The following is a 25,522-nucleotide window of genomic DNA, read 5'->3' as shown; positions in this document are numbered from 1 at the left end:
AACTTTTATTTTTTTTTTAGCTTTCATCAAAAAAGTAAATTACTCTAAAAATTGTAAAAATTTTTCTCAATCAAAAATGTCAGAACTATAAACTTATTTTTGCGGATTATCCTCTTTTTAGTTATATCACTAACTACTATCGTTCATATGAAACACCTTATATAAGTACGCACATTTATAGGAATTTTTTTTAAAACTGTAAGCTTGTGGGGCGCTCAAGCTTCAGCTAATGACATTTCAAACTGTTGCAACTTAAGAAACATGGCGCTTCTCAGTAAAGGTGATTGGTATACTCCTGCACCGTTTTGGCAAAATGGACCAGCACCGGGTTCATTTTATAATTTTCCTGGAAGTTCTACGCAATCTAACGTTGGAGGATTTCAAAGATTACAGTAAAATTTCTATTTGCGTATTTATTTTCATTTAGACGACTTTTCTTAGAAAATTGCATGTCATGTCGCTTTTCGTGAACATAAATTACAGACTAATTACAAACTATTTCAAAATAATTAAAACCTTTGTAATTACATAATTTCATAAAATAACGATTTGGTAAAAAATATAGATTTTTGAAATTATGTATATATTACAAATAAATAATGTAATTCTAACCTTGATTTAATACCTTGATTATGAAATTAGTTATCTCTTCATAGGGGTCCAATGACAACTGGTACATCTGTAATTGGAATTCAATTCAAGGATGGAATTCTTATAGCAGCAGATACTCTTGGATCCTATGGATCATTAGCTCGGTTCAGAAATCTTGACAGAGTTATGAGAGTCAATAATAACATTATTCTTGGTGCAGGGGGAGATTATGCTGATTATCAATATCTTAAAAGTATCATTGAAACGAAAATGTATGTTTTTATTATTGTTCTACATATATTTTATAATTTTCAACTCATACAACATATATATTATAGCCTTGAGGAAGAATGTGTGGATGATGGTTTGTCTTTAAAACCAAAAGCTCTCCACTGTTGGTTAACTAGAATAATGTATAATAAAAGATCAATGTTGGATCCATATTGGAATAATTTTATCATTGGTGGTATAGAAGATGATAACATGTAAGTAATATATTTTTTGTCGTTTTAGTTGTATATATAATGTTTATTTAAATGCCTCACATAGGTTTCTGGGTACTGTGGATAAACTTGGCACAGCTTACAGTGATCCAGTAATTGCAACTGGATATGGTGCATATATGGCAACACCTATTCTGAGAAAAGCTCTGGAAGATAATAAAGAAATGACTAAGGAGCAAGCAATAGAACTCTTGTACAAAGTAATGCAGGTCCTTTTCTACAGAGATGCACGATCTTTCCCAAAAGTAAGTTTATACATTGTATTAAAACCACATGATATAAAATACAAGACAATTTAACTTTTATTTTTAGTACCAACTTGGTATAATTACAAGAGAGGGAGGCATTGAAATACAAGGATCATTAACACTAGACAGCTATTGGGGACCTGCTGTTATGTAAAAATGAAATATGAATAAACTTTTTCTTATTAAAAATATTAATACAAAACTATCAAAAGAAGTATCATTTAACCTCTTGTAAATGTAATTTATTATGGACAAAATTTTGTACAAAGGAGAAATTTGTACACAAAGTAATATTACAAAGTTAGTATATCACAACCAGTATCAGTAATCAAAATAGTATGTTCAACCTGAGCAGTACATGAATTATCAATTGTAACAGCTGTCCATCCATCTTCTAAAATTTCAATTTCTGTGCTACCTTGACTTAGAATTGGTTCAATGGTAAAAGTCATTCCTGGTAGCATTTTTCCAGTCAAATCATTTGCTATTGGTAATAAAATATATAACATTATATTTATTTAATATAATTGTAGAAAATGAAAATAATAACATACCAAAATGTAAAATGTTTGGTGGTCCATGAAAATATGTACCTATACCATGTCCTAGAAATATTGGAATTACAGAATATCCATTCTTGTTTGCAGTCTCTTCAATAATATTACCTGAAAATTATAAAGAAGTAAATAACAATTTTTTTTTGTACTTTGATTATTGTATTGATTACCTATGTTGCAAAGATTCTCATTTGGTTTACAAATATTAATAGCAGATTTTAAGCATAATTTTGTTACATTTATTAATTGTCTAACATTACTATCGCATTCTTCTACCTCAAACATATCAGAACAATCTCCATGATACCCATTCAAATATACCTAAACATAAAGGAACAAAAATTCATACATTTCTATGTAATCATATAATAGGTTGTTCAATAAGTTTTTTCATTTGATAAAATTTATTGAGCAAACTAGTACATCTCAAAAACCATATTTCTACATACTGTTACATCAATATTAAGTGTATCTCCTTTTTGTAGTGGTCGATTGTCTGGAATACCATGGCACGCAACATTATTAACACTAGTACATATTGATTTTGGGAATCCTTGGTAATTGAGGGGACTGGGATAAGCACCATTACTTATAATCATTTCATGTGCTAATGCATCTAATTCATCTGTAGTTATGCCAGGCTAAAACAAAATCTATTAATTTAATGAAATACTTGATTAAATTTTATATTAAATACATATTAAGTACCTTTACAAATTGTTTGATATAATTCAATACTTGTTTGGCAAAATAGCAGCTATCTCTCATGCATTTTATTTGATTTTTATTTTTTATTTCAGGTTCTTTTGGATTTTCTTCAGGTATAGAGGATTGACTGTAAGATGGTTTAGATATACATGCTGGCACTTTTCTCAACCTTGAAACTGTCCATGGTTCAACAATTTCATAATTTCTACATAAATTTACAATTTTTTGTATCGATATCTACAAAATTAATATGTTACATAAATGCCACAGATAACAAAAACAGTTTTCTAACAACAAACGTACGTTTGATTTTTTTTTAAATAAATTTCTAAAAAACATTTTTGACAATACTATGTTCAAGATATATTTTTAATCAATTGTAGTTTGAATAAAATTTAATTAAATATTAGTATAGGAGCAACTAATACCACAATCGGGCTTTATCTTTTTCGCACAGAAAAATTTGTCATGATAATTTTTATTTAAAATATGAGGTAACCAAGGATCATAAGAGTATGTATTTTAATTCTAAAACATTGCCTGACTTCGTGATAAAAATTAAGGAATATGCTATACACTTTGGCAAATGGATTCTAGTAGCATAGGGAAAAGTTACTAACAACCAGCTGTCCTGGAGATAAAGAACCATCAATAGTTATTATGGTCGACAGTTACCGATAGTTCAAAATATATATTACAACTGAAGAAATATATAAATTTATTAATTTTAATCTATTAAAGTCCTCTTTTTTAAATCTTAGATCCGAAAGTGTGATAACCATAGAAACTATTCTAGTTTCATAAATAAAGAATCTTTTTTACCGATCGAGCAAAAATAAGGTACTTATTTGATAATTGCTCGACAAAGTAGAGATATTGGTAGACGATGACCTTAAAACTAACGTAGACATATAGTTTGAAATTAAAGAACCCACTACGGATGCGATGTCTTTGTTCGATACCTTAGCAATGAACCTAAAACAGAACTTACGCACACAATTAATTATAACTAGTGTGGGAGATTCATTTAAAAGAACTTGATATGACAAATAAATAAAATTTCAGAGTTCCGCACAAATAAAAAAAAAAATGTACCCAACTCTATTTCAACTTGTAATTCATTATTAAATTGGCACAAAAGTTGCTTATTTTTTGAGCAACATTTTTAACTTTGTATTAATACCTTTAGATACTTTGTGTTCAATTTTCGATACTCACCGAGTAAGTTTCCACAGGTCACCGTTAACATCTGTCATCTACTGGTAAAACAAGGAAGTTGCATTTCTTTCTAGGTTTGTTAGATGACACCACATCATACATTACACGTTATAGAGCTTTAAATTTTATCTATTGTACCCCCAATATCTATGTACTTAATTAAATTATTTGGAACTTTTGAAAAAATTTATTAATCTACTTAAACTTAAACTCATTATACATTATTTTAAATTATAAATAAATTATTACATTTCATAAAAATTCATTACGAGGTTATTGCTATAATACTGCTCAAAATCATTACAATATAAAACTTCATCCAAATTCAATCAATTGTTTAACGTGCATATGTATATATATCTTGAGTCTTAAAAAATATTTTTCCGTAAACAATACTTTCCCGAAATTTTTTTTTATTACAATACATTTCTTCTTCATAGATTTGAAACAATTGTCAAAACAATGGCAGCCAAGATTGATCAAGATCAGTTTTTATTAGATGGACCAGGTTTTTTTGCGCATGCCCACCGAGAAAGCGTCAGTAAAGTGCTTTGATCAAGTGCGAAAGGTATTGAATGGTCCCCTATTTTATAATTTCTAAAATTATCCGGAAGTTTTTGAAAAATCAATAAAAAGTGTGAGGCAAGATGAGATGAGGTGTGTTGTGTGTGTAAGTATAAGTATATGTATACGTTAATACAGCTGCGAATAAATACGTATCAACTGTTAAACTTTTTTAATTTAACGATTTTATTCTTCATAATTAAAAAAAAAATAAAATCCAATCAATATACAATTGCTACATACGTGTAAATACGATCACGCAGTGTTACATGTTATTGTATCTATGTACGATATTAGTAGAAAGAATAAGTTAAAGCAGAGAAGTTGTTGAAATAATTGGTTAAATAGAACATCAGTTTTATTTGATCTAAAATAGAAATGTTATCGATGTGTTAGAGGCCGTCAAAATTTGTTTCCATAACGTTAGATATGCACGTTACTGTTTTTGCTGTCACATTTCAGCTGTTTCAAGAAGGAGAAAGAAAGGCTTACATTCGCCTTCTTTTTCGATTCCCCGAAGCTGTCCGAAATGCCGAGCTCACGTACACTCGGTCAAAAAAAACCTGACCGCACTACACACATGTACGGTCACTGCATATTATGCGCACCGCCCCTCGCGCATCACATAGCTTAGGAAGGGACTCCTTCGCTAGCGACGACGGTGCATCTACACTAGTGCGGCCAGGTTTTTTTGACCGAGTGTACACGCGGCTAGTGCATAGCATATATATATGGAGGGGGAAATTCTCTCTGATCCCGTCTCGAATCTGGTATCATTGGGTCTCACAGTTCCGAGTTAAAATTCACTACCTACCCCGAATTTAAAGCAACTGACGGACCCGATTTTTCGTCTTGAAAATTGGAAGTGCTGTAGTCGGTTCTTAGACCTTGAAATCTGAATAGGTTTTATCACGTCATTATACGACATACAATGTCAGTCAAACGCAGCAAAACACGTGTTTACTTGACACTGCAGCAACAGAGCGACATCTTACAGAAACTGGAAAATGGTTTTCCGCAGAATCAATTGGCCAATGACTACAATATCAGCGATACAACCATCCGTCGCATCAAAACGAATGCAGTCCAGATACGGAAAAAGTCACAGATACCGGCATTACAAGGTTGGAAGAAATTGCGGAAGCCCGTCCTGGTTGATCTGGATGCTTGTTTATATTCGTGGTTTTTACAGCAACGAGCAATAGACGATTGCATTACTGATCTAGTACTACAAGAGAAAGCGATTGCATTAAATAAAGAATTGGGCGGTCCGTCGTCATTTTCAGCTTCTGCAGGTTGGGTATGGAGGTTTAAACGTCGACATGGGATCCGTTTTCTTAAATTGCATGGTGAAAGCGCAAATACCAACACAATGGCGGCAGAAGAATTTTCCCGAAGCTTTTTACAACGACTAAAAGAGGAAAATATAAATCTACGGAATGTCTATAATATGGATGAAACGGGCCTAATGTGGAAGGCTGTTCCGCAAAAATCATTGGTACACGCTGGAGAAAAGGGAGTCTCCGGAAGTAAAATAAAAAAAGATCGAGTTACCGTGGGGCTCTGTACGAATGCAACCGGAACGCACAAGCTTCCGCCAATCTTCATTAATAAATACGAAAGGCCACGGGTCTTGAAGTATTGCCGGAATCCATTGCCGGTTATTTTTAAGGCTCAGAAAAATGCTTACATGGACCAAAACGTGTTCGCTGATTGGTTAGAAAACCATTTTAAACCAGCTGTGAAAAAACAACAGCTCGAAGAAGGTACTGGCGGAAAGGTGCTGCTATTACTACATAATTATGAAGGTCATGTGCTTCCATCAAGAGAACAAACACAAGGCGATAATATCGAAATAGTATACTTTCCGGCAAATACGACGTCCATTTTACAGCCAATGGGTCAGGGAATAATAGAGACTATGAAAACATCCTACCGTCACCGCATGTTGCTGAAAATTTTGGAGTTTCCTGGTGGACTGGAGGAATTTCATAAAAAATACGATATCAAGGATTGTATTAATATACTTAACGAGGCTTGGGTAGATGTGACGCAGATTATTATTTGTAAGTCATGGGAGAAAATACTGGCAAACGAGACAATGATGAAACAAGAGGCACTTGGAGGCCAAGAAATTGTAAGCACATTCGTGAAGGAGACGGCTCCTCAACAGGAGATAGAAGAATCGTTTACTAGTTGTAGCGAAGCAGAAGATTATTTAGATTTAGAGGTTTGTGACCACCGAGACGAAAAACCGTCCCTCGAACAAAAGTCGCCTCTAGACGAAGTGGAAATAAACAGAATGTTTAAAAACCTAGTTTTATGGTCGCAAAAGCAACCAATGTTTATTAAGATACAGGTGCAGGCATTACAAGATTTTTATGAATATAAACGAAGATAATGTAATTGACACCCTAAAAACCAATAAAGCTTTCATTTGTATTCTCTTTGAATTCTTTATCAAGCTAATACTGCTCACTAGTTATCGCTTCCGTAATAAAAACAATACGCATTCCTATTATAGATATTTAAAAAAAAAAATATCGAGAGCATTTTATCATTACCGAATTCAAAGTAGTGTTTTATAATTATAGTATACCATAATTTTATTATTAACTCTTTCATTATAAGAAATAAACTTTTTTGTCGCGTAATATTTTAATCTGCAGAATTCAGGAGTGATTTGTATAACTATAAATAGTCCAAATAAGGTCATATTTATACTCAATTTGATGGGCACAAACTGGCCAATCTGTTAATAATACACTCACAAAGATATCATGAAATATACATATAAACAATTTTGTATTACACTAGGTAACACATCGACACGTGTGAAATATCACTAAAGTTTCAGCTACTCGCTCGCTGTTGCTCTATCTCGCTCACTTTCTTTGTATTATTTTCTCGTCGGGTGAATTAGGTCTTACTATATCTCAGACTCAACTCGCAATAGTATTCGCTATATACCCCTAATTCAGAGTAGTTGGCGGACCCGATATTTCGTCTTGAAAGCGAAAACTATTATCATTACTGGTTAGCAACATTCTGAGATTGAGATTTGTTGCTCATAGTTGATTTCAGCAAAAGAAATTAAGGTTAAATTGGAAATTTATATGAATAAACTTTTCGACTCGCGCCAATCACAACCAAGAACGAGTTTGCGTCTCTTTGGGCCCGTTGTGTAACAGTATAGTATGATATGCATACATATATATGTATGTACAAAACGTTCTATGAGAAGATAAACCTGTATATAAATAGATCTTGTCACGGGATCAAAATTTCATTGGTCCGCTAGGTGGACACGATTAGTTAGGAATGTGTCGTAGGTCGTCGGTCGAATAAAAGTCTATCATATTTGTATATATTTCGGGAAGAACGTTTTGTCAAGACGGCCCTGCTTAGTCACGTGGTTTTGTTTGGACCCACTTCATCGACTCATGCAACGTACTATAGCATGAATGTATCATTAGAAGGAAATTTGATTTCAAAAATAAATCAACAGATTTTATTTTAAGTTGGAAATTTGATTCAATTTAACAGTTTACTTTCTGCGATATCGTTCACAATCCATAGTGACTTGTCAATAGAGCTTTCTTGTTATTTCTTACGATTGGTTATATTTCTACATGGGATAATGACTTACGCTCGTGTATATATGTGTCATAAATATACATGCGGAGTTGCATTTACGTGCTGCATGTATAGGAATTGAAGAATCAAGTATTTTGATTACTTTGTTGCTTCAAATATGACGTCTGACAAGTGAAAATCAAACCTTCTTTGATTTTGATACATAGATACTGCATTTTTAACAAGACACGCATTTTGACTGTAGCTATAATGGTACGTGCAATGGTTACCGTTCGTTTTACATTTAAACTGAAACGAATGTGTAACATTTCATCGCAAAATGTAGACATAATTTGTGTAGTCGAACTACTTTTTAAATGATGTTTAATACATGTTATTTTATAAAAAATACAAACGCTGTCAATAAATTTTAAAAGCATATTATTTATTTTTGAAAATACATATAAACATTTTAGTACTTACTATCTGAAATTGTGAGAATTGCTGACTTCACATAATAGTTTATTAATTATTAAACACAATGATTATAATATTTAATGTTGTAATAAAAAACAATAATCACCTACTTTAGTATATACTGTCAAATATTAATCTCAGTATATTATCTTACAGCAAAATTAAAGGGAATCAATTTTTGGGGCAAATAGTATATACTTTTCTATGTAAACTATTAATTGTTCCTTTATATCACTGTTTTCAAAGTAACGTTTGATGTTTGAAATGAAATTAAAGAATCAAAGGAATATAGTTAATAATCTTTTTTATTTAAAACTAGCTACAGAATTGATTAACAATGCATTTGTATTTCTCCCCAGAATGTGTCATTTTATAGCATAATTTGTATTACAAAGATTTAAAATAAATGTTAAACTTCCAGGACAATGATGCAGCTGCTCTGCAAAATTTGGAACACCTTATGACAGAGTTTTTTTCTCAAATGACAACTAATGAACGAAAACGTACAATTGAGCAAAGTTTTCAGGAATTTGCTGGACAAATTGATTCTTGGCGTCCTTGTTTACATTTTTTGTCTTCTACTAACAATCACTATGTTAGTATGTTTGCTTTGTCCACCTTAGAGGTATATATTTGCATAATTATATTTTATAATTTTGGTCTTTGTAATTAAAGACTACAGTACAATTCATTTTTATTATTTTTGCCCTTCTTACCTTTTGCAAATTATTTTACAAATTTATAATCAATACTTGTATTGAATTCATATAATGAAAAGAATAGTATAGAGTAAAAATTATGAATTTGAAAGACAATTTCAATATATATATTTCTTGTATTTAAATCTGAGTGTAAATGGTTAAACTAATTATGCAGTAAAATAATAGAAAATACATGCTACATAATTGCTAACATGAATATGGTTGTAGACCACTATTGGAAGACGGTGGCCAATTCTCCCATGGGAAGACAGAGCTCTCACAAGATCAACCTTATATACATTATCATTAGAAAGAGGTGTAGCTCCTTTTGTAAGAAACAAAGTAGTCAAATTGGTTGTAGATATTGCAAGACATGACTGGCCACACTTTTATCCAGATTTTTACTCAAATATTTTACAGGTTTGTAAATATGCCAGTATAAGATTTTAATTTTATATAAACTACATTTGACGTAAATAAAGTTTAATTTTTTTGTGCACATTGAAAGCTCTTAAGTCACAAACATACAAGACTATTGGGGCTTATTTATTTGAGAACAGCTTCAGAGGAACTGGCAACTCCAAGAGAAGATTTACCAATGCAAAGGAAGAATGAATTATTTAGATTTCTTAGTGCTCAAGTGCCTTTGACTTTGGATACTCTTGCAAGTATGGTTATTTCTATAAAAATACAAAATTTTGACTTTACTTTAATTAAGTTTAGATTTCGTTTTTAAATCAAGGTTTCCCTATATTATTTGCACATTTAACAAACTTCAATATTATTTTCTCAATTCAGTACTTTTAAAAGAGACAACAAAATTGCAAAATCGCTCTGGAACAGTTACTCCACCTCCCTCACCCACCAGTGGTCAAACTGTAGCACCTGCACGAGCTATTTTAGATGTGGAGGGACTAGTTATAGGAACTAGTGAGGTGTGCATAGCGACGCTGGATGTATTAGCACATCTTTTCAGTTGGATTGAATTATCAGAACATATCTCAACAAACCTCCTGGATGCCATTTTTACCTGTGCCAGGTACCATGATGCAATGGTAGGCTTATATGTTAGATATGACAAGATATTGTAATGTAATCAGTTAAAATTGTAGCTAACTATAATTTTATTAATAGAATGGTAAACAGATAGAAATGGCTGTACAAGCTGTAACTACGATAAATGAACTTTTATATCGACCATTGTGCTCTCCTGATGTAACTGATAGATTGTTGGTAGAAATATTCCAAAATGGAATTACATTATTTCAATTTATGGAACGTTTGGATTCCATAGATGATAGGTACTCATTATCTGCTTAAATAATTTTATATTAAATCTTAAACATTTTTAGATTAAAGCATAATATTTCTAAATGAGGTACATTGAATTTCCAGTTATATGGAGAAACTAACAGAATTCTTGCAATTATTTGTAACGAATCATCTGAAGAGGGTTGAATCATGTCCTAAATTTCCAGTGAATACTTTGTTAGAAGTCCTGTGTCATCATACTTTTCAACAGTGTTCAACAGTGAATGGATATTTAAGATGCTTAGATGTTTGGACCACTCTTTTAGAAAGCACGCAATCTCAGTATTCACCAGTGGCATTAGCTCTTGCTGAACGAGTATTGCAGAAGATGAGCTTCAAACTTAATACACGTGCACTGAAAGATCTTGATACAGAAAGCTTAGATGAAAATGTGAGAGAATTCAAGAAATTTAGTTCTGTTTTTTTTTGTTACAGCACCCTTATCCTAATAATTTATTACAGGAGGAAACAGAATGGCAACATTTCTTAAGATGCAATGTAGAATGTTTAGCAAAAGTGGCAGATATTTCCCCAATTCCAGTTTTTACATTACTGGTAAAATTGGAAATAATTACGGATGTATTTAACTTAATTTGCTGTTAATAATTGGTCTGAACTTTTTAGTGTCGTTCTTGGAGAGAAGGACTACTAATATTTGGAGAATTGGGTGCTGCTATTGCTAATAATCAAGTAATTTTATTAAATGAATCAGAGGCTTCTAATGTTCATGCACACTTGCGAGATTTAGCTTCCACTACTCAAGCGTTGGCTAGACTATATTCACTGTTTCTTGGTAAGTTAATTTTGTTGCACAAGTATTACGGTTATAATATTTGAAAACATAAATCCTTATTTGTGATAACAGGGGATGAGCATAGTATTAATCAATCACTAGCTGAGGAAGTAGTGTCTCAGACATTGGATGCATGTAAATTTGCCAATGTTAATCACTTATATAAAGCATCATTACAACCAGCTGCAATTGTAATAGATCTTATAGAAGTGTAAGTAATGTAAACAAAAATATAGTATTTATAGTTTTCAAATATTCCAAGTAAAATGAGTTTTATATTTATGATATTTCTTTTAAATAGTCATTCACAGTTATTAGCATCGCTCCAAGCTTGGTGCCATTGGGTAGCCAATAGGCCAGAAAAAATTAAAGAAAATCTTTGTCAACGCTGCATTGACTCATGCATTTTAGCATTAGATTATACAACATTCTGTGATAATCCTCCACCAGCAAGTCTAACTCATTCTGCCACGCATCTATTCCAAAGTATTACCGCTATTTTGAAACCAATTTTATGGGACGTACCTACATTTAGAAACTTAATTTCTATGATATCATACCCATTTATGAAACCTGATACAATAAAAGTATTGCGCAGAGCATTAGTGAATGCAATTATTCTACCACATGGTGATGGGATTATCAGAGAGAGACTATTAGGTAGGTATACATGCATAAGAGGAATATAATTAATAATTTTGGTGTATATACATTGTACAGTAATTAATAATGTTTGATTTTAATTTAAATAGGTACCATGGTATCAACATTATCCTCGTCTCTAGGTTCAGAAGGACAACCTGTACCTTCAGAATCCACAATTTCAATTACAGTAGTGCCCTTAACTCAGTTACTAGAAGATTGTTCTTCATCATCCACAATGATAAAAAAGATGTTGCACTCATGTTTGGGATCAACTGTGAATCGAATATTAGAATTGTTGCCGTACATGATAAGGTGTCAGAGTATATGTGAAATTTTACTTAGTTTTCTGCATTCAGTATTTTCAGTATTACAACAGCAATTAGGACCTGAATTTACTCAAAATGCAGTTCAAGGAATACTGCATATTTATACTAAGTGTGTAACTTAATTATTGTTATCAGAATCTTTTATTTTTAATTTCAATAAGAGAAAATAAAAATCTTTTTTAATACATTTGCAGGGAAAATATATCCGCGGGACCTGCATTAGATCAATTGTTGGAAATTTTGATATTGGTCGTGTCAGCGCCTAGCAGTGCATTTAAAGCATTCGTCCCTTCAGTGACGAATTTATGTTTAGGCCAAGTATGGCCAGCTATTGGAAATGATCTTAGTATGCATCCTGATACTACACTTGTTTTATTAAAACTTTTTCATAGGTAACAAGTGAATTGTTCAATGTTTCCATTTTACACAATAATAGAACCACAATTAATGTATAATCTTTCCTTAGTATTCTCATGCATCGGTGGCAATACTTTTATAACACCTCTGTATTACGCACGCTTGGTCATACTGATGAAGATGAATCTGTTGAGCACAAAGAAGAATTGGTCGCAATTTTAGAAGCTTTTGGCCAGGCTCTTCTTCAACCAGATGTAAATATTTTTCGACAAAGTTTGCAGAGTCTTGAACAATTGAACGTACGATGGCGACTTTATCAACGATCTGTATTCAAGGTTCATTTGCTTCAAAGATTCTTAATGGCATTATTTACAGTGTTGTTTCAACAGTGAGTCCAACAAAATATTTTGGTCGTAATTTATCATTTTAATCGATAAAACATCTTAACAATATCCACTTTCAGATCCCATAATTTATTGGCAGATGAAATTGCAACAGCTGTTCATAGTTTAGCTTCTGTTAATATAGCATGGTTTTTTGGGCACTTTCTGCCAACGTTTTTAGCGAGCTGTGAAGGAGTAGACGACATGCAAAAAGCCACATTATTAGGGAACTTTGATAAGTCTACAGTAAGTTCCTATCAAAAATATAAATAATTCAATTAAAATATGCGGCTCTTTATAATTCTAATTGAATATCGATAGGATCAACCAACTTTAACGAAGTCAGTGCTTCAACTTATTTCTGATCTACGATGTTACCAATTTTGTCGACCTGGCTGAAGCAATTACATTGAAATGAAAAACTGGATTATGATGACACTGCTTAATACAATTTCAACATTGAAATTTAAAGAAAGCAGCATTTACAATGAATTTCCATTCTCTGTGCCTCGAGAGAAATACCAATATTCTTTTTGTAAAGTGGAAAAGGACGAAATATTTTCTAAATTTATTAATGTGTGTAAACCACTGCCGTACCGTATTGTGATGTCGCTAACATTATTGTTACGAAATAAAACGCGTTTTTTTTTATGTTTTCGAGTTACATAAATGTTACCTAATTCAATTAGTTCTATAAAATTTTCTTTGAACCACGTTTTTATCAACGAAAAAATATATACGTGTAGCGGACCTCTCCGGATAGTTTCGGCGAAGTATAGCTATGCGTCGAAAACGTAATTTGACGCGCGACAGTCGCGCTTGTGTAACATAAACAGGCGAACTAGCTTATTGTTGCCGGCGGAGGCCTGCACTTGACTAGATGAGTTACCGCTGTCCGAAAGAAGGCAATCGTGAGAATCGGCTTCGAGGACAGCTGAGTGGCGGTCGAAGTAGTAAGCACAGGTCGCCCGTAAAACGAAGAACGCAGGCAGATCCTTTCCGTCCGCCGAACTATTCACTCGACTTTGACTCGCTTTGTGTCAATTATTTAATACCTACCTACCGTACAGTCCCCAAATGTGAATAAATTTTCGATATAAATTTGAAATATCCAGATTTATTATCTTTGAAATAACATTGTAATAAGTTAGTACTGAAATAGTGTATCATGGACTCAATTTTAATTACTTAAGATATATGTTGTTTTATACTTATCACATCCCTTCTCTTTTTGTTGATAAGCGAAGTCACTCTGATAACCTACAATCTTTTTGCATTACATTGCCAAGATTGCAAGAGTCAGTGACAGACTGACTCTTGCAATTTATAGTAATGTTTCGCTTATTGTCTAGAAATACTAGTTACGTTTCTGAGTTACAGATGGCAAGGTACTTGGTGACTGATTCGCAATATGGATTTTTAAAACAATTAGGTCTTACAACAGAGAACCCAGGTCTTTATGATGGAGAATGGAGAGGATCTGGCGAGGTATTTTATGTAGTTAAAATTAATCTTAAAACTAATGAACTAATGAATAATCTTAAAACAGTATCCGAATAAAGTTATTGTTAATGGAAATTAATTTTTGACAGTAATAAAGAACATAAATTTTATTAAACTCAATTTTGTAACGTAGATTATAGAATCTATTTCACCAACGACTGGCGAAATAATAGCGAAAGTTCGAACGTCAACTACACAGGAAGTAAACGATGCTATTACAAAGGCACATGAAGCATGGCCACAGTGGGCAACATTACCAGCACCTGCGAGAGGAGAATTAGTACGGCAAATTGGGGAGGAACTTAGAAATAATTTAAAACCATTAGGACAATTAGTGTCCTTAGAAATGGGTAAACCTTGGTAATTATACATTTTTAATTTTCCATTAATTTGTTTTAATCTTAATTGTATAATTTTTAGGGAAAATATTAGCTGAAGGTATTGGAGAGATTCAGGAGTTCATTGACATATGTGATTATGCTGTTGGCTTATCTAGAATGCTATCTGGCAGTATATTTCCATCAGAAAGAAAAAATCATGCACTTCTAGAGAAATGGAATCCCGTTGGAGTTATTGGAGTTATTTCTGCATTTAATTTTCCTGTTGCAGTAAGTATAATTACAAACAATAAATGAATGAAAAAGGAAAGTAATACAAAGATAATATTGTTTTAGGTGTATGGCTGGAACAGTGCAATAGCAATGGTTTGTGGGAATACAATAGTTTGGAAAGGAGCACCTACTACTCCTTTGGTATCTATTGCAACTACTAAAATAATCGCAAGTGTATTAGAGCGACATGGTGTACCAGGTTCTGTTGCATCTTTGGTAACAGGTGGGTCAGACATTGGTGAAACTATTGTCAATGATGCACGGTAAGTCTAGAAATATTAAATTCTACAAATCCAATTATGTTGTTTCTAGTAAAAATATATAATCCTGTAAATCTAATTGGCATTATACATAGTATTGTCTTCCATTTTCTATTTATTTCTAAGTATACCAGTCGTTTCATTTACTGGGAGTACTAACATTGGAAGAAAAGTGGCTCTTAAAGTTCAAGAACGTTTTGGAAAATCTCTGTTAGAGTTAGGAGGTAACAATGCATTAATAGGTAAATCAAAATTATATTTCTATAGTTTGTGTTGTATTTATTTATATTTGCCTTGTTTGAAATATTGTTGCATTTTATTTGTTAATAGTTGCCCAAGATGCAAATTTGGAAATGGCAGTCAGGGCGGCAGTGTTCTCTTGTGTGGGAACAGCAGGACAAAGGTGTACTACTACTAGAAGATTAATTCTTCACAATGAAATAAAAGATGAATTTCTAGGTAACATTTTAAGTTTTAATTAAAAGTTGGTCTTTCATGAAAGTTACAATTGTAAAACTGTGCGATAATATAAACAGTGTTGAATTAAGAAAATAATTGCAAATTTTTTAGGAAAATTAAAGAAAGCGTACGAGAGTATTTTAGGGCGGATAGGAGATCCGTTAAAGAATAATACATTGTATGGACCATTGCATAGTCAACGTGCAGTAGACGACTACAAGGTACTAATATTTTATGTAAAATATTTATTTTTTGTACTCCGATGTTGCCCCACAACTAACATGAAATTACAGTTTAACTCGAATATTACGCAAAAGACAACATATGTTTAGCAAAAGAACTCTTAAGTCTGTCCTTTAAATTATATGTCCTATAAATTTTAATAGTAATTACGTATTTTTAATCTTATTATACGTATAGCATCTTAGATATTATAAATAATATGTGAGGGGACTAATTCGAAACATTTCTACAGATCAAATATAGATTAACAAATAAAATTTATAGTAATGCAAAGAGTTTATGACTTTTTACAGAATGCTATAGATAAAGCTTTAACGAGCGGTGGTACAATTGAATTTGGTGGAAAGCAAATAGACAGACCTGGCTTTTATGTAGAACCAACAATTATTTCTGGTTTATTACCTGACGCCGAGATAGTTCAAAAAGAGACTTTCGCACCGATCGTATATATTTTCGAAGTAAATTCTTTAGAAGATGCTATTGCTCTTAATAATAGCGTAAAACAAGGACTCAGTAGTTCTCTATTTACTAAAAGTATGGAAAATATTTCTCAGGTAAGCATGTGATTGTATAACTATACACTTATGTTATATCAATGTTACTAAAGGATATAAATATTGTCTCATAGTGGATCAGTCCCTGTGGCTCTGATTGTGGAATAATAAATGTTAATATTGGAACTAGTGGTGCAGAAATAGGTGGTGCATTTGGAGGAGAGAAAGCCACAGGCGGTGGTCGTGAGAGTGGAAGCGATGCATGGAAACATTATGTGCGACGTGCAACTATCACAATTAATTATGGAAATGAATTGCCATTGGCTCAGGGAATCAAGTTTGAATAGTTATTCTGGATAGAATATACAATTAATCTCGTAAAAATATTTTAATGATTTAATTCAAATCGTATAAAATCCACCTGAACGTCGACAGAAGCTTTTTTATGAAATTTGTATGCTTTTGGTAGATCGTATCTCAATTCTGCAATAACTTTTCCTTTGGCTCCAAAATGTGCAGCTTTTTGGAGAATGTAATTACGCGTACTTGTCTTGTGCAAAGAATACACAGTATTTGATGCAAGTTTGGTTGCAATTTCTAGAAACTTTGTATCTGTACCTGCATTATGCTTTGTTCCAAAAGGTGGATTCATTATCACTGTATCAAAGTATTTTTCGAATTTTCCTGCAATATAATCGTGAAAAAATATGTATTACTTTTAATGAATAAATTTAATATATTCATACCTGGTAGGTACTGCAGTACATTGCATTGCACAGCTTCTACAAATAGTTCTATATCACTGCAATTTTTAGTTTGAATTTGAAGTGCTTCAGAGTCTATTTCAAAACCAATTACATGATTTGCTCCAAGCATTTGTGCCCCAAGCGACAAAATACCACACCCACAGCCTAAATCAGCTACTGTACGTCGTTCTATGTCATCAAATTGGGACTGGGCAGTATATAACATACGCGATGCAATATGTGCACTAGTAGAGTACTGTTCAAGTAATATTTTTGGCTTATCGAATCCATCCAATTGCTGTAGATATTCTTCTAATTCACGAAGTTGCATACTAGCCATTTTCTATGTTTAGTTATTGATCGTCACTTAGTTCTGTACTCTAGTTTCATGGGAAGTGTACTCGAGAAACTATTGAGCTTTTATTTAGAGTCACTTTCATCACACTTATTTACATACACAGTCTTTGTAATCATTTATTATTTACAATTTCAATATATGTTAATTAATTCTTTCATTTAGTATCAAACCTGGGAAGAACAGGTAAAATTAGATTGCCAAAAGAAGAGTCCTGTGTCACAAAATATCCTGACGAGGCTGCGTGTGCATTATGCAAGGCAGCTCTTTGCGATGCACTCATTGCAACACCATCAGTAGGTTGTGTCGTAGGCTAATAAGAGATATATGAGAAGTAAACATACAATAGTATGTCTTACAATTGAAATAAATTACCAAAATATGAAGTATATGTTTACCAAACTAGAAGGGGAACCTGTTGATGTAACGGCTAACGAAGTGTTCAATGTTGGTGCTACACCTTGCTTTAATAGCATCTGCTTCTTCAGTTGCAATTCTTCTAAGATTTTTCTGTTTTGTAATTCTATAATCAATCTAAGTAAAGACTTCGCTTTGTGTTCAGAAGAATGATGAAATTATGAATGATAATACCTCTTGAATTCGATTGTGAAAAAGCCATCAAAAATTTAGATTCCTTATTTTGAAATAGGGGAAAAGTTTTATAATGCTTCCACTTTACGGAACAAAAAGAGATGCGTAATCGGAAATAGGTTACGTTGTCGATCGTTTTAAATTTATTTTTTAATCCTAGTTAAAAAAATAAGGTAAAAAAATATGTAATTAATATAAATACTTCGTCGTAAATAAATCGGTGGTGTCCGAAACATGTCAATATTTTGATAATGTTTACATTTCGGAATAATTGTGTGTTACCTTAACCTCATTAAAGTGACAAACTCTGAAAGGCCACTTTGTTCGTCTAATATCGGTGTCATATGTATCTTTCTATTTAAATAAAATCTTATCAGTTTCTACAATATTAGTGTCCATTCAATACTCCTGAAATATTGTTGCGCTATTTCAAGATTCCCTAATCTCTTTTCCAGAAGGTGTAAATAGAATTAATGAAAAATTCCCTAGGTGCGATCGGATGGTTGAAACGCATAGTTCCTAGGGTACCGAGAGAGATTTGTGACATCGATACTTGACGCATGCGTCGGGATTGAAGATTCTCGCAGGCGCCACCTTGCGAGACAGTCCTATCGTAGAAGTTATCTCGAGTAGTTCTTCGGTGGTTGTGTTCGTCCGGTTTTCCCGTGATTTTTTCCGATCTCGAAAGATCCCGGTTACTGCTACTCCGACAAAAAGACGTGAGTATCGAACTCTCAGTCTGCAAAGTTTGTTTTTGACGTCGCATTTGCGAGTGGGCTGGACGGGCTGGCTGCAAAATCTACAGCAACCAGACGTGACAGGTTCTAGCAAAATGGCCGTACACGATTTACAACAAACGGTTGTTCCGCGTTCGTCCGATGATTTCATAGCAGTGCTTTCTGACCGACATGACACTGCCTGACATCGTACACTCGATCAAAAACTGACTAAGTCAATAAGCGGCGATTCTTGGTCAGCCATCGAGCGGTGTTCCATACATATTCTACGTACATGTTGCACGTCACTTCGAATTGATTTTTTCGCGAGTGACCGCTTGCGTGGTGCGGTAGTATAACTGCTTTGCCGCAACTATCGAGCCACCGAACTTAAACCTTTGTACCGAATTTCGTTGTTCCTCAGTTTTAGATATTATCTTATCTGTCAGACGATGGACATTGAGAGGTAATTTGATTGCACTTTTTGACAGGACGGTGTCTGCGCGAGTTGCTATTGAGTCAGCGATCAGCTGTCGAGTCTGTCAGCGACTTCAATTTCTGATGACGTTTTTGCACGGAACGTAAATGTATCGATATACTTGAACAGTTATCTTCTTGTTATTAGACTCTGTTTTTTTTTTAAACTTACGAAGATTTTTCTTGAAAACTGACATTGTTGCCAAACGAGTTTTGCCTTGTCCCACTCGAACGCGCGAACCGAGAAGTCTCGGTGTGTCTAACGCTGTGAGGTTGCCAACGATTTCGAGTAACTCCTCGTGCTAGCTCGTAAGGTGATTAGTTAAGAAGAGCGAAGCCACAGGTAGATCGCGGGGTCGAGAAGGCCAAGAGTCGCTCACCTATACCGACGATCCCGGAAATAGCCGTGGTAAAAAATCATAGATGATTAATATAACATATAGACGGTAAAATCGCATGTAGAGTGCAAGTGTGGTGGTAGTTTACATGTTACCGGTCGGAGTAATATACGTGTTTTCCTGGTTTGTTAACCAGGTTGAAAATCCATTTTCGAATAACAATTAAAATGCTTCAAGTAATCGATTAAAAAGTTATTTTCGTATACGAAAATTCATTTCGTAAAGAATATAAGAATTTTATTTTTAAACCGGTTTGTAACATATCGCGCGACCTTCAAAAGTGGGGCGCAGCTAGCCCAAGTTTTGTCACAAAAAAAAAAAAAAGAAAAAGAACGCAGCTCAAGTGCGACACAAGTGCAAAAAGTTTCGTGAAAGATTTAATAATCTTGTGTTTAATGTTTACAGTCACTGTTAATGTAACTGAGGGTAGAGAATTGAAGAAGGCTGGCATGAATATTTGAATGCACTGCAAGGTGAAACATACACGGTACCGAGGGTGGGCGGACAGCCGGTTTATCGATTACGGCGCATCGCGCCGATAAGCATCGTCATAAAGCGTCGCGACGACGCATCACGCTCTTGCGATTGTCAAGGTCCTTCCTCGTGGCGTATTTCTTCTTGTGGTGCATTGCTTTTCGTATCGGAGTAATTAAAAAATCGTGACCGGAAATTTTTAGTTGTCGGTTGAACTCGAACGTTACCGGGGAAAGATGGCTGCTGGTGATCCATTGTTTCTAATTGGCTAATTTCGACTCGCTTTAGCCAATCACAGTGGACTTTTCTGCCTGCCGTTCAGAGATCACTGGCCAATCGCGTTCCCATTTATTTGATCCAAGCCCGCGTTTTTTGCCAAATGTTATGTCATACTGGGGATTGCATCGTGAGGAGCGTTTCGTAGAGGCAGAGAAATGCAATCGATATTTTGGTCCTTATGCGTTGTTTGTGTTCGAATAAACTGTTACAAAGCTATCGACGACTTTAGATGCAGATTTATTTAATTTTTATTTTCGAGTATTGCCGAATTTTACACATGTATGTATGAAACAGTGAACGTATATAATTTTATACAATTTTATCAGTTTCTATTTATTCAGAAAGCTGTGCAGTTATCGCAATTTCACAAATTGTATTTTTCACTTTGTTAACAGTCGCACATATTGATACGGGACGATGTAGTTCAAGTACACTATTAGATGGAACTTCTGTAATGCTTTTGAAACGATATCATTGTTTAAACCAGTATTCCCATTTTATTTAACGAACAATATCTAGTTTAAGACGATAACGAAGTAGGGAATCACTTTTATCGTATCGAGTCTCCTTCACTTTTCACATTCGGTTTGTTTGTTACGCGTAGAAAAATATTATCGGTTAAGTGAAATCGTTCGCAATAGATAGCGTTCTTCGGTATCGAATGTTCGCAAGTGTTCACCATTGGTAGATAATGTGTAACCAGTTTACTTTTCCAACCGAAATATCTTCCAATTTTACGAATACAAAATCATTCATTTGGTTATTTTCAAAATCCGTATCGATGGATCAGGAATAAATTGATAGTGATTAATATTCGAATGCTTTTTCTGACAACGGGATGACTGTTTTATTTTTATCTCTTAAAATTGACACTTTTCCAATCAATTTCGTGCGAAAGGAGTAACGTGTGCATCTGTGAAAAATGATAACAGAAAGAATTCAATAAGCAAAGAGTTTGCAACGACTGCGTGTAGTTTTTATCGTTGTTGTTTCTTATTGAATTTCTAGCGTGAAATTTCCAATTACAATCTAGGGCTATATCGATTCGGTGGTGAAAACGTATGACGCTTATAGGAAAGTAAAATAAACCGCGGAATTGATTACAGTCTCGGGAGCATGTTATTGTTCCAATTAAGGAGTTCGGGACAAATCGTTCTCACACGTTCGTTTCGATGTTCGTATATATTACTTTCTTATTGGATAAGAAATTGTTTTGCTGGAAGTATTTTAAACCGAACCACACAGTTCTGTAGGAATATAGAAAATCATGTTACGCTATCGTTTTCTTTTCGGAATTTGAATTTCTCGTATTTTCAATCCGTTTAATATTCAGTCGATTGAATCGTTCTTATAATCCCTATTCTCAAACGGAAATAATAACTTCTTTCTCGAGTTAAGCGTTCATTTTGCTAGTTAACCGAAACATATTTATCAGAGAATTACCGTTCAATTATGTTCACCTGTTGTTACACGAATTCTCCCTTACGAGATTGCCTAGCATACTTTCGTACTTGCTCGACGATTAATTTTATGTAACCATGGTGTGGATCGAAATTGGGTACCATAGACAGACTGGACTTGGTCGTGTAAACCGAACAGACGATACAAAAGTGTATTGTTAACACGGTTGGGAAAAGAGTCGTACTTCAATAGGGCAATGTACTTGTAAAGCGCGCCGCAGACTACTTTCCTAATAAAAAGAACCGACTGTTTTGGAATTGTTGGCAAGAAAGTCTCATTTAAATATAATAGAGAACCGAATTGAAAGAACTTTTAACTTTGTTTGTTACCGATGAGAAGAGAATCGCAAGTGGAAACCCACTTTTTTAAGGAATTCTAAGCCTGGACGAGCTGTTCGCGAACATCGTGTTGTGCCATCCACCTTTTAGGCATATGTAACTAGTCGTTCTCAGGATGAACAGAACAAATAGATTAAAACTATAAAATTATAAATGGATTAAAACTTTTCTTTGGTTAGTCGTGTATGGAAACCGCAAAGTTCTGCGATTAAAATAAGGATAAAATTTGGAAAATTCATTTTACTTTGAATCACTTGTCATTTGAAATTGCAGTAAATCCACCTATCAAACGTACGAACAAAAGAAATTGGGAATTCGTTTTTTAGACAAACATTAATTTACATTTATTCGAAAAAGTTAGTGATTTTTTTTTTTTTTTAAAGAAAACGCTTCGTTTCTTTTTATCTCGAATCGAGTTCGAGTCTTGTACTTCGAGAGCGAGTGAGACAGCAACACCGAATGAACCTTGGAGGTCTTGCACGTGAGATAAGTCGTTCGTTAATGGAAATTTCAATTTCTATATATAATTTTCAATATATTTTCCCGAGAATATTACCAATGGATTGGGTACGTCGACGAAAATGTGTCGAAACACGATCTCGGTCGAGCCATCTTTAATTATGCGTTATCCGAATCACTTCCCAAGAATTTCAAATTACGTATAATTAAAAGCAGTCCGAAATGAGGTCGTGTTTGGACATTTTTGGCGTAGAGAAATTCTTGTCTACTCAATGGTGATACTTTCGGTAAGATGTACCGCAAAATATAAATATTTTTATATCGAATTGGTCGTCGATTCATTTCGTGGCTCGTTGGAATCACTTTAGGTCGTTGATCGCAAAAATCGACAAATTACGCGAATAAAAAACGAACAGTGGTGTGTGGATTATATTGTTTCAGTTATCTGGGTGAAATTGTATTAGTTATCCAGGTGATACTGTAAAAGCTGGAAGTAATCTTTCAGAGTCGAACGTGAGTCACGAGCAATGCTCAGCCAAGAATTATCTGCAAAATCTATTCGTTGCTATTGTATAAAAATATTTTCTGCGAACGTATTGGGTCATACGTTTTTTTTAAATACGATTTTTTTAGAGTGTACAAACACATTTTATCGAACGATATATTCTCCATTTTGGAAAACGAAATCACTGGAGACGTTCAGTGGAGACGAACGATTATTTAATATCGTTTTTTGATCACAGATCGAATATTATTCGATACCAACATTGGTAAACATTTGTTAGAACCGTGCGGTTGATGGATACTGCAGTTGCGCGATAATCGATTATCTGTGATTACTTTTACACTCGAGTAATAGGACTAATCGCTATAATGATAATCGTAACTGTTCAACATTGACATTGAACAATCAATGGGGGCTTAAAAATAACATTTTTAATCTGTAATCATAGATCGTGTTCAGTGCTAGATTACCTATCTTATCTTTTACAGCAGTGTATCTTTCATTGTGGGAATCTGCGTCAATCACTGTTTATATTTCTTCGGCTCAACCACTATTTAAATTTCGTCGGATCCGTCGACTCTCGTGACCAGCAGTTGCGTATTTATTATAAAAACCAGCTTGTCGAACTTCAAAGCGATGACGCGTACATCTTGGTATGGTAGCTACCGATGCAAACTAAAAACACTTCAATTTCCCACCGTGTGTTCACGAGAGTATTATCGTTAAGATGGTGGAATTTTTTCAATGAAAATATCGTCCGAATGCGATCTGATTCGAACTACTTTCAATTGTACAGTGAGGGTCGATATAAGGTTAACGATTACAATTTTTAAAATCGAAAATCGAAAATCGAAAGTCTAGGCAGAACCGATACGAATAAGTTATAATAGAAAATTCTTCGCAAACAGTCCTTATTTGGACAATAATTTCTAATCAAAGATCCTGGGAATCGATTAATATTATTATCGTAAAGATACAACGAAAAGTATAGAAAAGATGTTGGTTCGTATCGATGTTGACTCTTGTTGTCGCTTCGAAGTTTCGATCACGAGCGATGTCTTCTTCGTATACGGGATCAAATTTACAGCTATTCAACGTATGCACGTATCCGAGAGCTCCGTTGCTTTATCTCGTTTAGGGTCTGTGTTGTATCTCGTTCACTTTCTTCGTCAGCCGACACTCGTGAAATAAGAATCGTTATCCGCGTGTCATTTAGAAGCGGCTTCGCCTTTGTCTCCTATAAACGGGGGTAGGTGGAAATTTGACACTTTAAGCCAGGACAAATAGCGATTTTTATCTCTAAGTCGAAGTCGAGCAACTCCTGATTTCAAAGTCACAGGTAAAACGGTCGTAAACCTTCGCGCGTATGGGTCGATTTTAGCTCGGGACTTATCGCGCGGAATAATGCTCGGAGTACGTTATTCTTTTTAGAAACATCTCTCATCGATGTAAACGGTTCGAGAAACTAATTAAGCCAGGGATCAATCGATCACTGCTGCATCGTCATAAATTTGTGCGTGTCCGTCGGACACGTGCGTTTCTAGCTACGCAAAACCCACGACTCGAGGCTTTCATTTCTATTCTCTCGTTTCCATTCTCTTTGTATTCTTTAACAAGCTGATATCGTTGACCAGTTATCACTGTTGCGACAAAAACAACACGAATTGCTTCTATAGTTATTCTCCAAGAATCTATCGCTCGAGTTTCGACACCATTGAATTCAAAGTAGTAAATTTTAATCAAAACTAGTAGAAATCCGATAGAATTCTAATGTTGATTATTACGCTATAGGAATAAGTCGTTTCGTTCGAATTTCCCGAACTTGAGAGTGATTTTGTAATTAAAAGTAATCCAAACGAGTTTAGACTCATTTTCATCGGAATAGTTATACCGATCGATTGATATTGTTCTCTCAAAGGCACAAAGAAAGATGTAAACAATTCAATATTAATTCACGTTTACGTTGACGCAACAATACACATTCGGCACCGCTTCGAAGCGGTTGTTTCTCAACGATACGCTCAACTTGTGCTCAAAATTGGGGACAGAAAAGAAAATCTCATCACAGATGTCATTTAGCGCTAGATAATACGCAATTGTGTAATTAAATAATTCATTTCGTATCGGTCCGTAATTCGAGAATCTCTGTAAATTCGTCCGGTCCTTATTTATCCTCTCGACCAACTTTTCAGGGT

The 25,522-nt window shown here is 34.0% G+C and overlaps 7 protein-coding genes across 17 annotated transcripts in view; 4 read left to right on the top strand and 3 right to left on the bottom strand.

The window, feature by feature from the left end:
• The first annotated feature begins 232 nt into the window (after nucleotides 1-232).
• Prosbeta7 (proteasome subunit beta type-4) lies at nucleotides 233-1,547 on the top strand. Its single transcript, XM_076325709.1, has 5 exons — nucleotides 233-392; nucleotides 657-863; nucleotides 930-1,076; nucleotides 1,141-1,339; nucleotides 1,407-1,547. Exons 1-5 carry the CDS (start codon nucleotides 262-264, stop codon nucleotides 1,494-1,496), a joined length of 774 nt encoding a protein of 257 aa, XP_076181824.1. The 5' UTR covers nucleotides 233-261; the 3' UTR covers nucleotides 1,497-1,547.
• A 22-nt stretch (nucleotides 1,548-1,569) lies between these two features.
• Nucleotides 1,570-3,866, bottom strand: LOC143153992 (methionine aminopeptidase 1D, mitochondrial). 3 transcript variants are annotated; one of them, XM_076325706.1, is made up of 7 exons: nucleotides 3,826-3,866; nucleotides 3,543-3,582; nucleotides 2,608-2,844; nucleotides 2,349-2,540; nucleotides 2,070-2,220; nucleotides 1,897-2,007; nucleotides 1,570-1,826 (listed from the first exon to the last, which is right to left on the bottom strand). In XM_076325706.1, exons 1-7 carry the CDS (start codon nucleotides 3,861-3,863, stop codon nucleotides 1,636-1,638), a joined length of 960 nt encoding a protein of 319 aa, XP_076181821.1. In that variant the 5' UTR covers nucleotides 3,864-3,866; the 3' UTR covers nucleotides 1,570-1,635. The 3 variants fall into 3 exon arrangements, with proteins under 3 accessions (XP_076181821.1, XP_076181822.1, XP_076181823.1); XM_076325707.1 differs by having other exon boundaries at nucleotides 3,570-3,582; XM_076325708.1 differs by lacking the exons at nucleotides 3,543-3,582; nucleotides 3,826-3,866 and adding an exon at nucleotides 2,911-3,374.
• A 428-nt stretch (nucleotides 3,867-4,294) lies between these two features.
• Ebo (exportin ellipsoid body open) lies at nucleotides 4,295-13,609 on the top strand. 3 transcript variants are annotated; one of them, XM_076325698.1, is made up of 16 exons: nucleotides 4,295-4,495; nucleotides 8,864-9,037; nucleotides 9,372-9,563; nucleotides 9,652-9,811; nucleotides 9,942-10,198; nucleotides 10,278-10,444; nucleotides 10,539-10,845; nucleotides 10,917-11,009; nucleotides 11,079-11,247; nucleotides 11,320-11,458; nucleotides 11,549-11,907; nucleotides 12,000-12,327; nucleotides 12,413-12,610; nucleotides 12,685-12,963; nucleotides 13,039-13,204; nucleotides 13,280-13,609. In XM_076325698.1, the coding sequence occupies exons 1-16, from the start codon at nucleotides 4,478-4,480 to the stop codon at nucleotides 13,355-13,357; spliced, it is 3,084 nt and encodes a 1,027-aa protein (XP_076181813.1). In that variant the 5' UTR covers nucleotides 4,295-4,477; the 3' UTR covers nucleotides 13,358-13,609. The 3 variants fall into 3 exon arrangements, with proteins under 3 accessions (XP_076181813.1, XP_076181810.1, XP_076181811.1); XM_076325695.1 differs by having other exon boundaries at nucleotides 8,864-9,067; XM_076325696.1 differs by lacking the exon at nucleotides 4,295-4,495 and adding an exon at nucleotides 7,808-8,238 and having other exon boundaries at nucleotides 8,864-9,067.
• A 165-nt stretch (nucleotides 13,610-13,774) lies between these two features.
• Aldh7a1 (aldehyde dehydrogenase 7 family member A1) lies at nucleotides 13,775-17,280 on the top strand. 4 transcript variants are annotated; one of them, XM_076325701.1, is made up of 10 exons: nucleotides 13,775-13,911; nucleotides 14,339-14,446; nucleotides 14,595-14,811; nucleotides 14,882-15,069; nucleotides 15,136-15,335; nucleotides 15,459-15,574; nucleotides 15,663-15,791; nucleotides 15,903-16,012; nucleotides 16,328-16,588; nucleotides 16,663-17,280. In XM_076325701.1, exons 2-10 carry the CDS (start codon nucleotides 14,339-14,341, stop codon nucleotides 16,873-16,875), a joined length of 1,542 nt encoding a protein of 513 aa, XP_076181816.1. In that variant the 5' UTR covers nucleotides 13,775-13,911; the 3' UTR covers nucleotides 16,876-17,280. The 4 variants fall into 4 exon arrangements, with proteins under 4 accessions (XP_076181816.1, XP_076181815.1, XP_076181817.1 ...); XM_076325700.1 differs by having other exon boundaries at nucleotides 13,897-14,037; XM_076325702.1 differs by lacking the exon at nucleotides 13,775-13,911 and adding an exon at nucleotides 13,979-14,104.
• LOC143153994 (rRNA N(6)-adenosine-methyltransferase Mettl5-like) lies at nucleotides 16,902-17,654 on the bottom strand. Its single transcript, XM_076325711.1, has 2 exons — nucleotides 17,275-17,654; nucleotides 16,902-17,212 (listed from the first exon to the last, which is right to left on the bottom strand). Exons 1-2 carry the CDS (start codon nucleotides 17,612-17,614, stop codon nucleotides 16,917-16,919), a joined length of 636 nt encoding a protein of 211 aa, XP_076181826.1. The 5' UTR covers nucleotides 17,615-17,654; the 3' UTR covers nucleotides 16,902-16,916.
• Nucleotides 17,655-17,752: 98 nt separating this feature from the next.
• On the bottom strand, nucleotides 17,753-19,649 carry LOC143153995 (SOSS complex subunit C-like). Of its 2 annotated transcripts, XM_076325712.1 has the most exons (4): nucleotides 18,503-19,648; nucleotides 18,221-18,376; nucleotides 18,028-18,152; nucleotides 17,753-17,942 (listed from the first exon to the last, which is right to left on the bottom strand). In XM_076325712.1, exons 2-4 carry the CDS (start codon nucleotides 18,246-18,248, stop codon nucleotides 17,787-17,789), a joined length of 309 nt encoding a protein of 102 aa, XP_076181827.1. In that variant the 5' UTR covers nucleotides 18,249-18,376; nucleotides 18,503-19,648; the 3' UTR covers nucleotides 17,753-17,786. The 2 variants fall into 2 exon arrangements, with proteins under 2 accessions (XP_076181827.1, XP_076181828.1); XM_076325713.1 differs by having other exon boundaries at nucleotides 18,221-19,649.
• The window catches only part of Lis-1 (LisH and WD40 domain-containing Lis-1), a 38,738-nt gene continuing 32,015 nt past the window's right edge, over nucleotides 18,800-25,522 (top strand). Inside the window, exon 1 of one of the 3 annotated variants that reach the window (XM_076325703.1) lies at nucleotides 18,800-18,939. The gene's annotated coding sequence lies outside the window, so the exon portion shown is untranslated. Of the gene's footprint in view, nucleotides 18,940-19,686; nucleotides 19,823-20,694; nucleotides 20,844-25,522 lie in introns of those variants that run through there. The other 2 variants (XM_076325705.1, XM_076325704.1) reach the window with 2 other exon arrangements.

Source organism: Ptiloglossa arizonensis, chromosome 13 (genome assembly GCF_051014685.1).
Source record: "Ptiloglossa arizonensis isolate GNS036 chromosome 13, iyPtiAriz1_principal, whole genome shotgun sequence".
Classification (NCBI taxonomy): Eukaryota; Metazoa; Arthropoda; class Insecta; order Hymenoptera; family Colletidae; genus Ptiloglossa; species Ptiloglossa arizonensis.
This window is presented reverse-complemented; position numbering and strand designations above follow the sequence as displayed.

Excerpts from the sequence above, each read along its gene's own strand:
- Ebo (XM_076325695.1), top strand. Across the intron at positions 9,812-9,941 it reads GACTTTGGATACTCTTGCAA|TACTTTTAAAAGAGACAACA; the intron begins GTATGGTTATTT and ends TTCTCAATTCAG. Across the intron at positions 11,459-11,548 it reads GTAATAGATCTTATAGAAGT|TCATTCACAGTTATTAGCAT; the intron begins GTAAGTAATGTA and ends TCTTTTAAATAG.
- LOC143153995 (XM_076325713.1), bottom strand. The coding sequence starts at position 18,248 with ATGGCTTTTTCACAATCGAATTCAAGAG. Across the intron at positions 18,153-18,220 it reads TTCACAATCGAATTCAAGAG|AATTACAAAACAGAAAAATC; the intron begins GTATTATCATTC and ends GATTGATTATAG. Across the intron at positions 17,943-18,027 it reads CAGGTTCCCCTTCTAGTTTG|CCTACGACACAACCTACTGA; the intron begins GTAAACATATAC and ends ATCTCTTATTAG.
- Aldh7a1 (XM_076325699.1), top strand. The coding sequence starts at position 14,291 with ATGTTTCGCTTATTGTCTAGAAATACTAGTTACGTTTCTGAGTTACAG. Across the intron at positions 15,070-15,135 it reads CATTTAATTTTCCTGTTGCA|GTGTATGGCTGGAACAGTGC; the intron begins GTAAGTATAATT and ends ATATTGTTTTAG. Across the intron at positions 16,589-16,662 it reads GTATGGAAAATATTTCTCAG|TGGATCAGTCCCTGTGGCTC; the intron begins GTAAGCATGTGA and ends ATTGTCTCATAG.
- LOC143153992 (XM_076325706.1), bottom strand. The coding sequence starts at position 3,863 with ATGACAGATGTTAACGGTGACCTGTGGAAACTTACTCG. Across the intron at positions 2,008-2,069 it reads TGAGAATCTTTGCAACATAG|GTAATATTATTGAAGAGACT; the intron begins GTAATCAATACA and ends TATAATTTTCAG. Across the intron at positions 1,827-1,896 it reads ACCAAACATTTTACATTTTG|CAAATGATTTGACTGGAAAA; the intron begins GTATGTTATTAT and ends TATTACCAATAG.
- Prosbeta7 (XM_076325709.1), top strand. The coding sequence starts at position 262 with ATGGCGCTTCTCAGTAAAGGTGATTGGTATACTCCTGCACCGTTTTGG. Across the intron at positions 864-929 it reads AGTATCATTGAAACGAAAAT|CCTTGAGGAAGAATGTGTGG; the intron begins GTATGTTTTTAT and ends TATATATTATAG. Across the intron at positions 1,340-1,406 it reads ATGCACGATCTTTCCCAAAA|TACCAACTTGGTATAATTAC; the intron begins GTAAGTTTATAC and ends TTTTATTTTTAG.
- LOC143153994 (XM_076325711.1), bottom strand. The coding sequence starts at position 17,614 with ATGGCTAGTATGCAACTTCGTGAATTAGAAGAATATCTACAGCAATTG. Across the intron at positions 17,213-17,274 it reads TGTACTGCAGTACCTACCAG|GAAAATTCGAAAAATACTTT; the intron begins GTATGAATATAT and ends ATTATATTGCAG.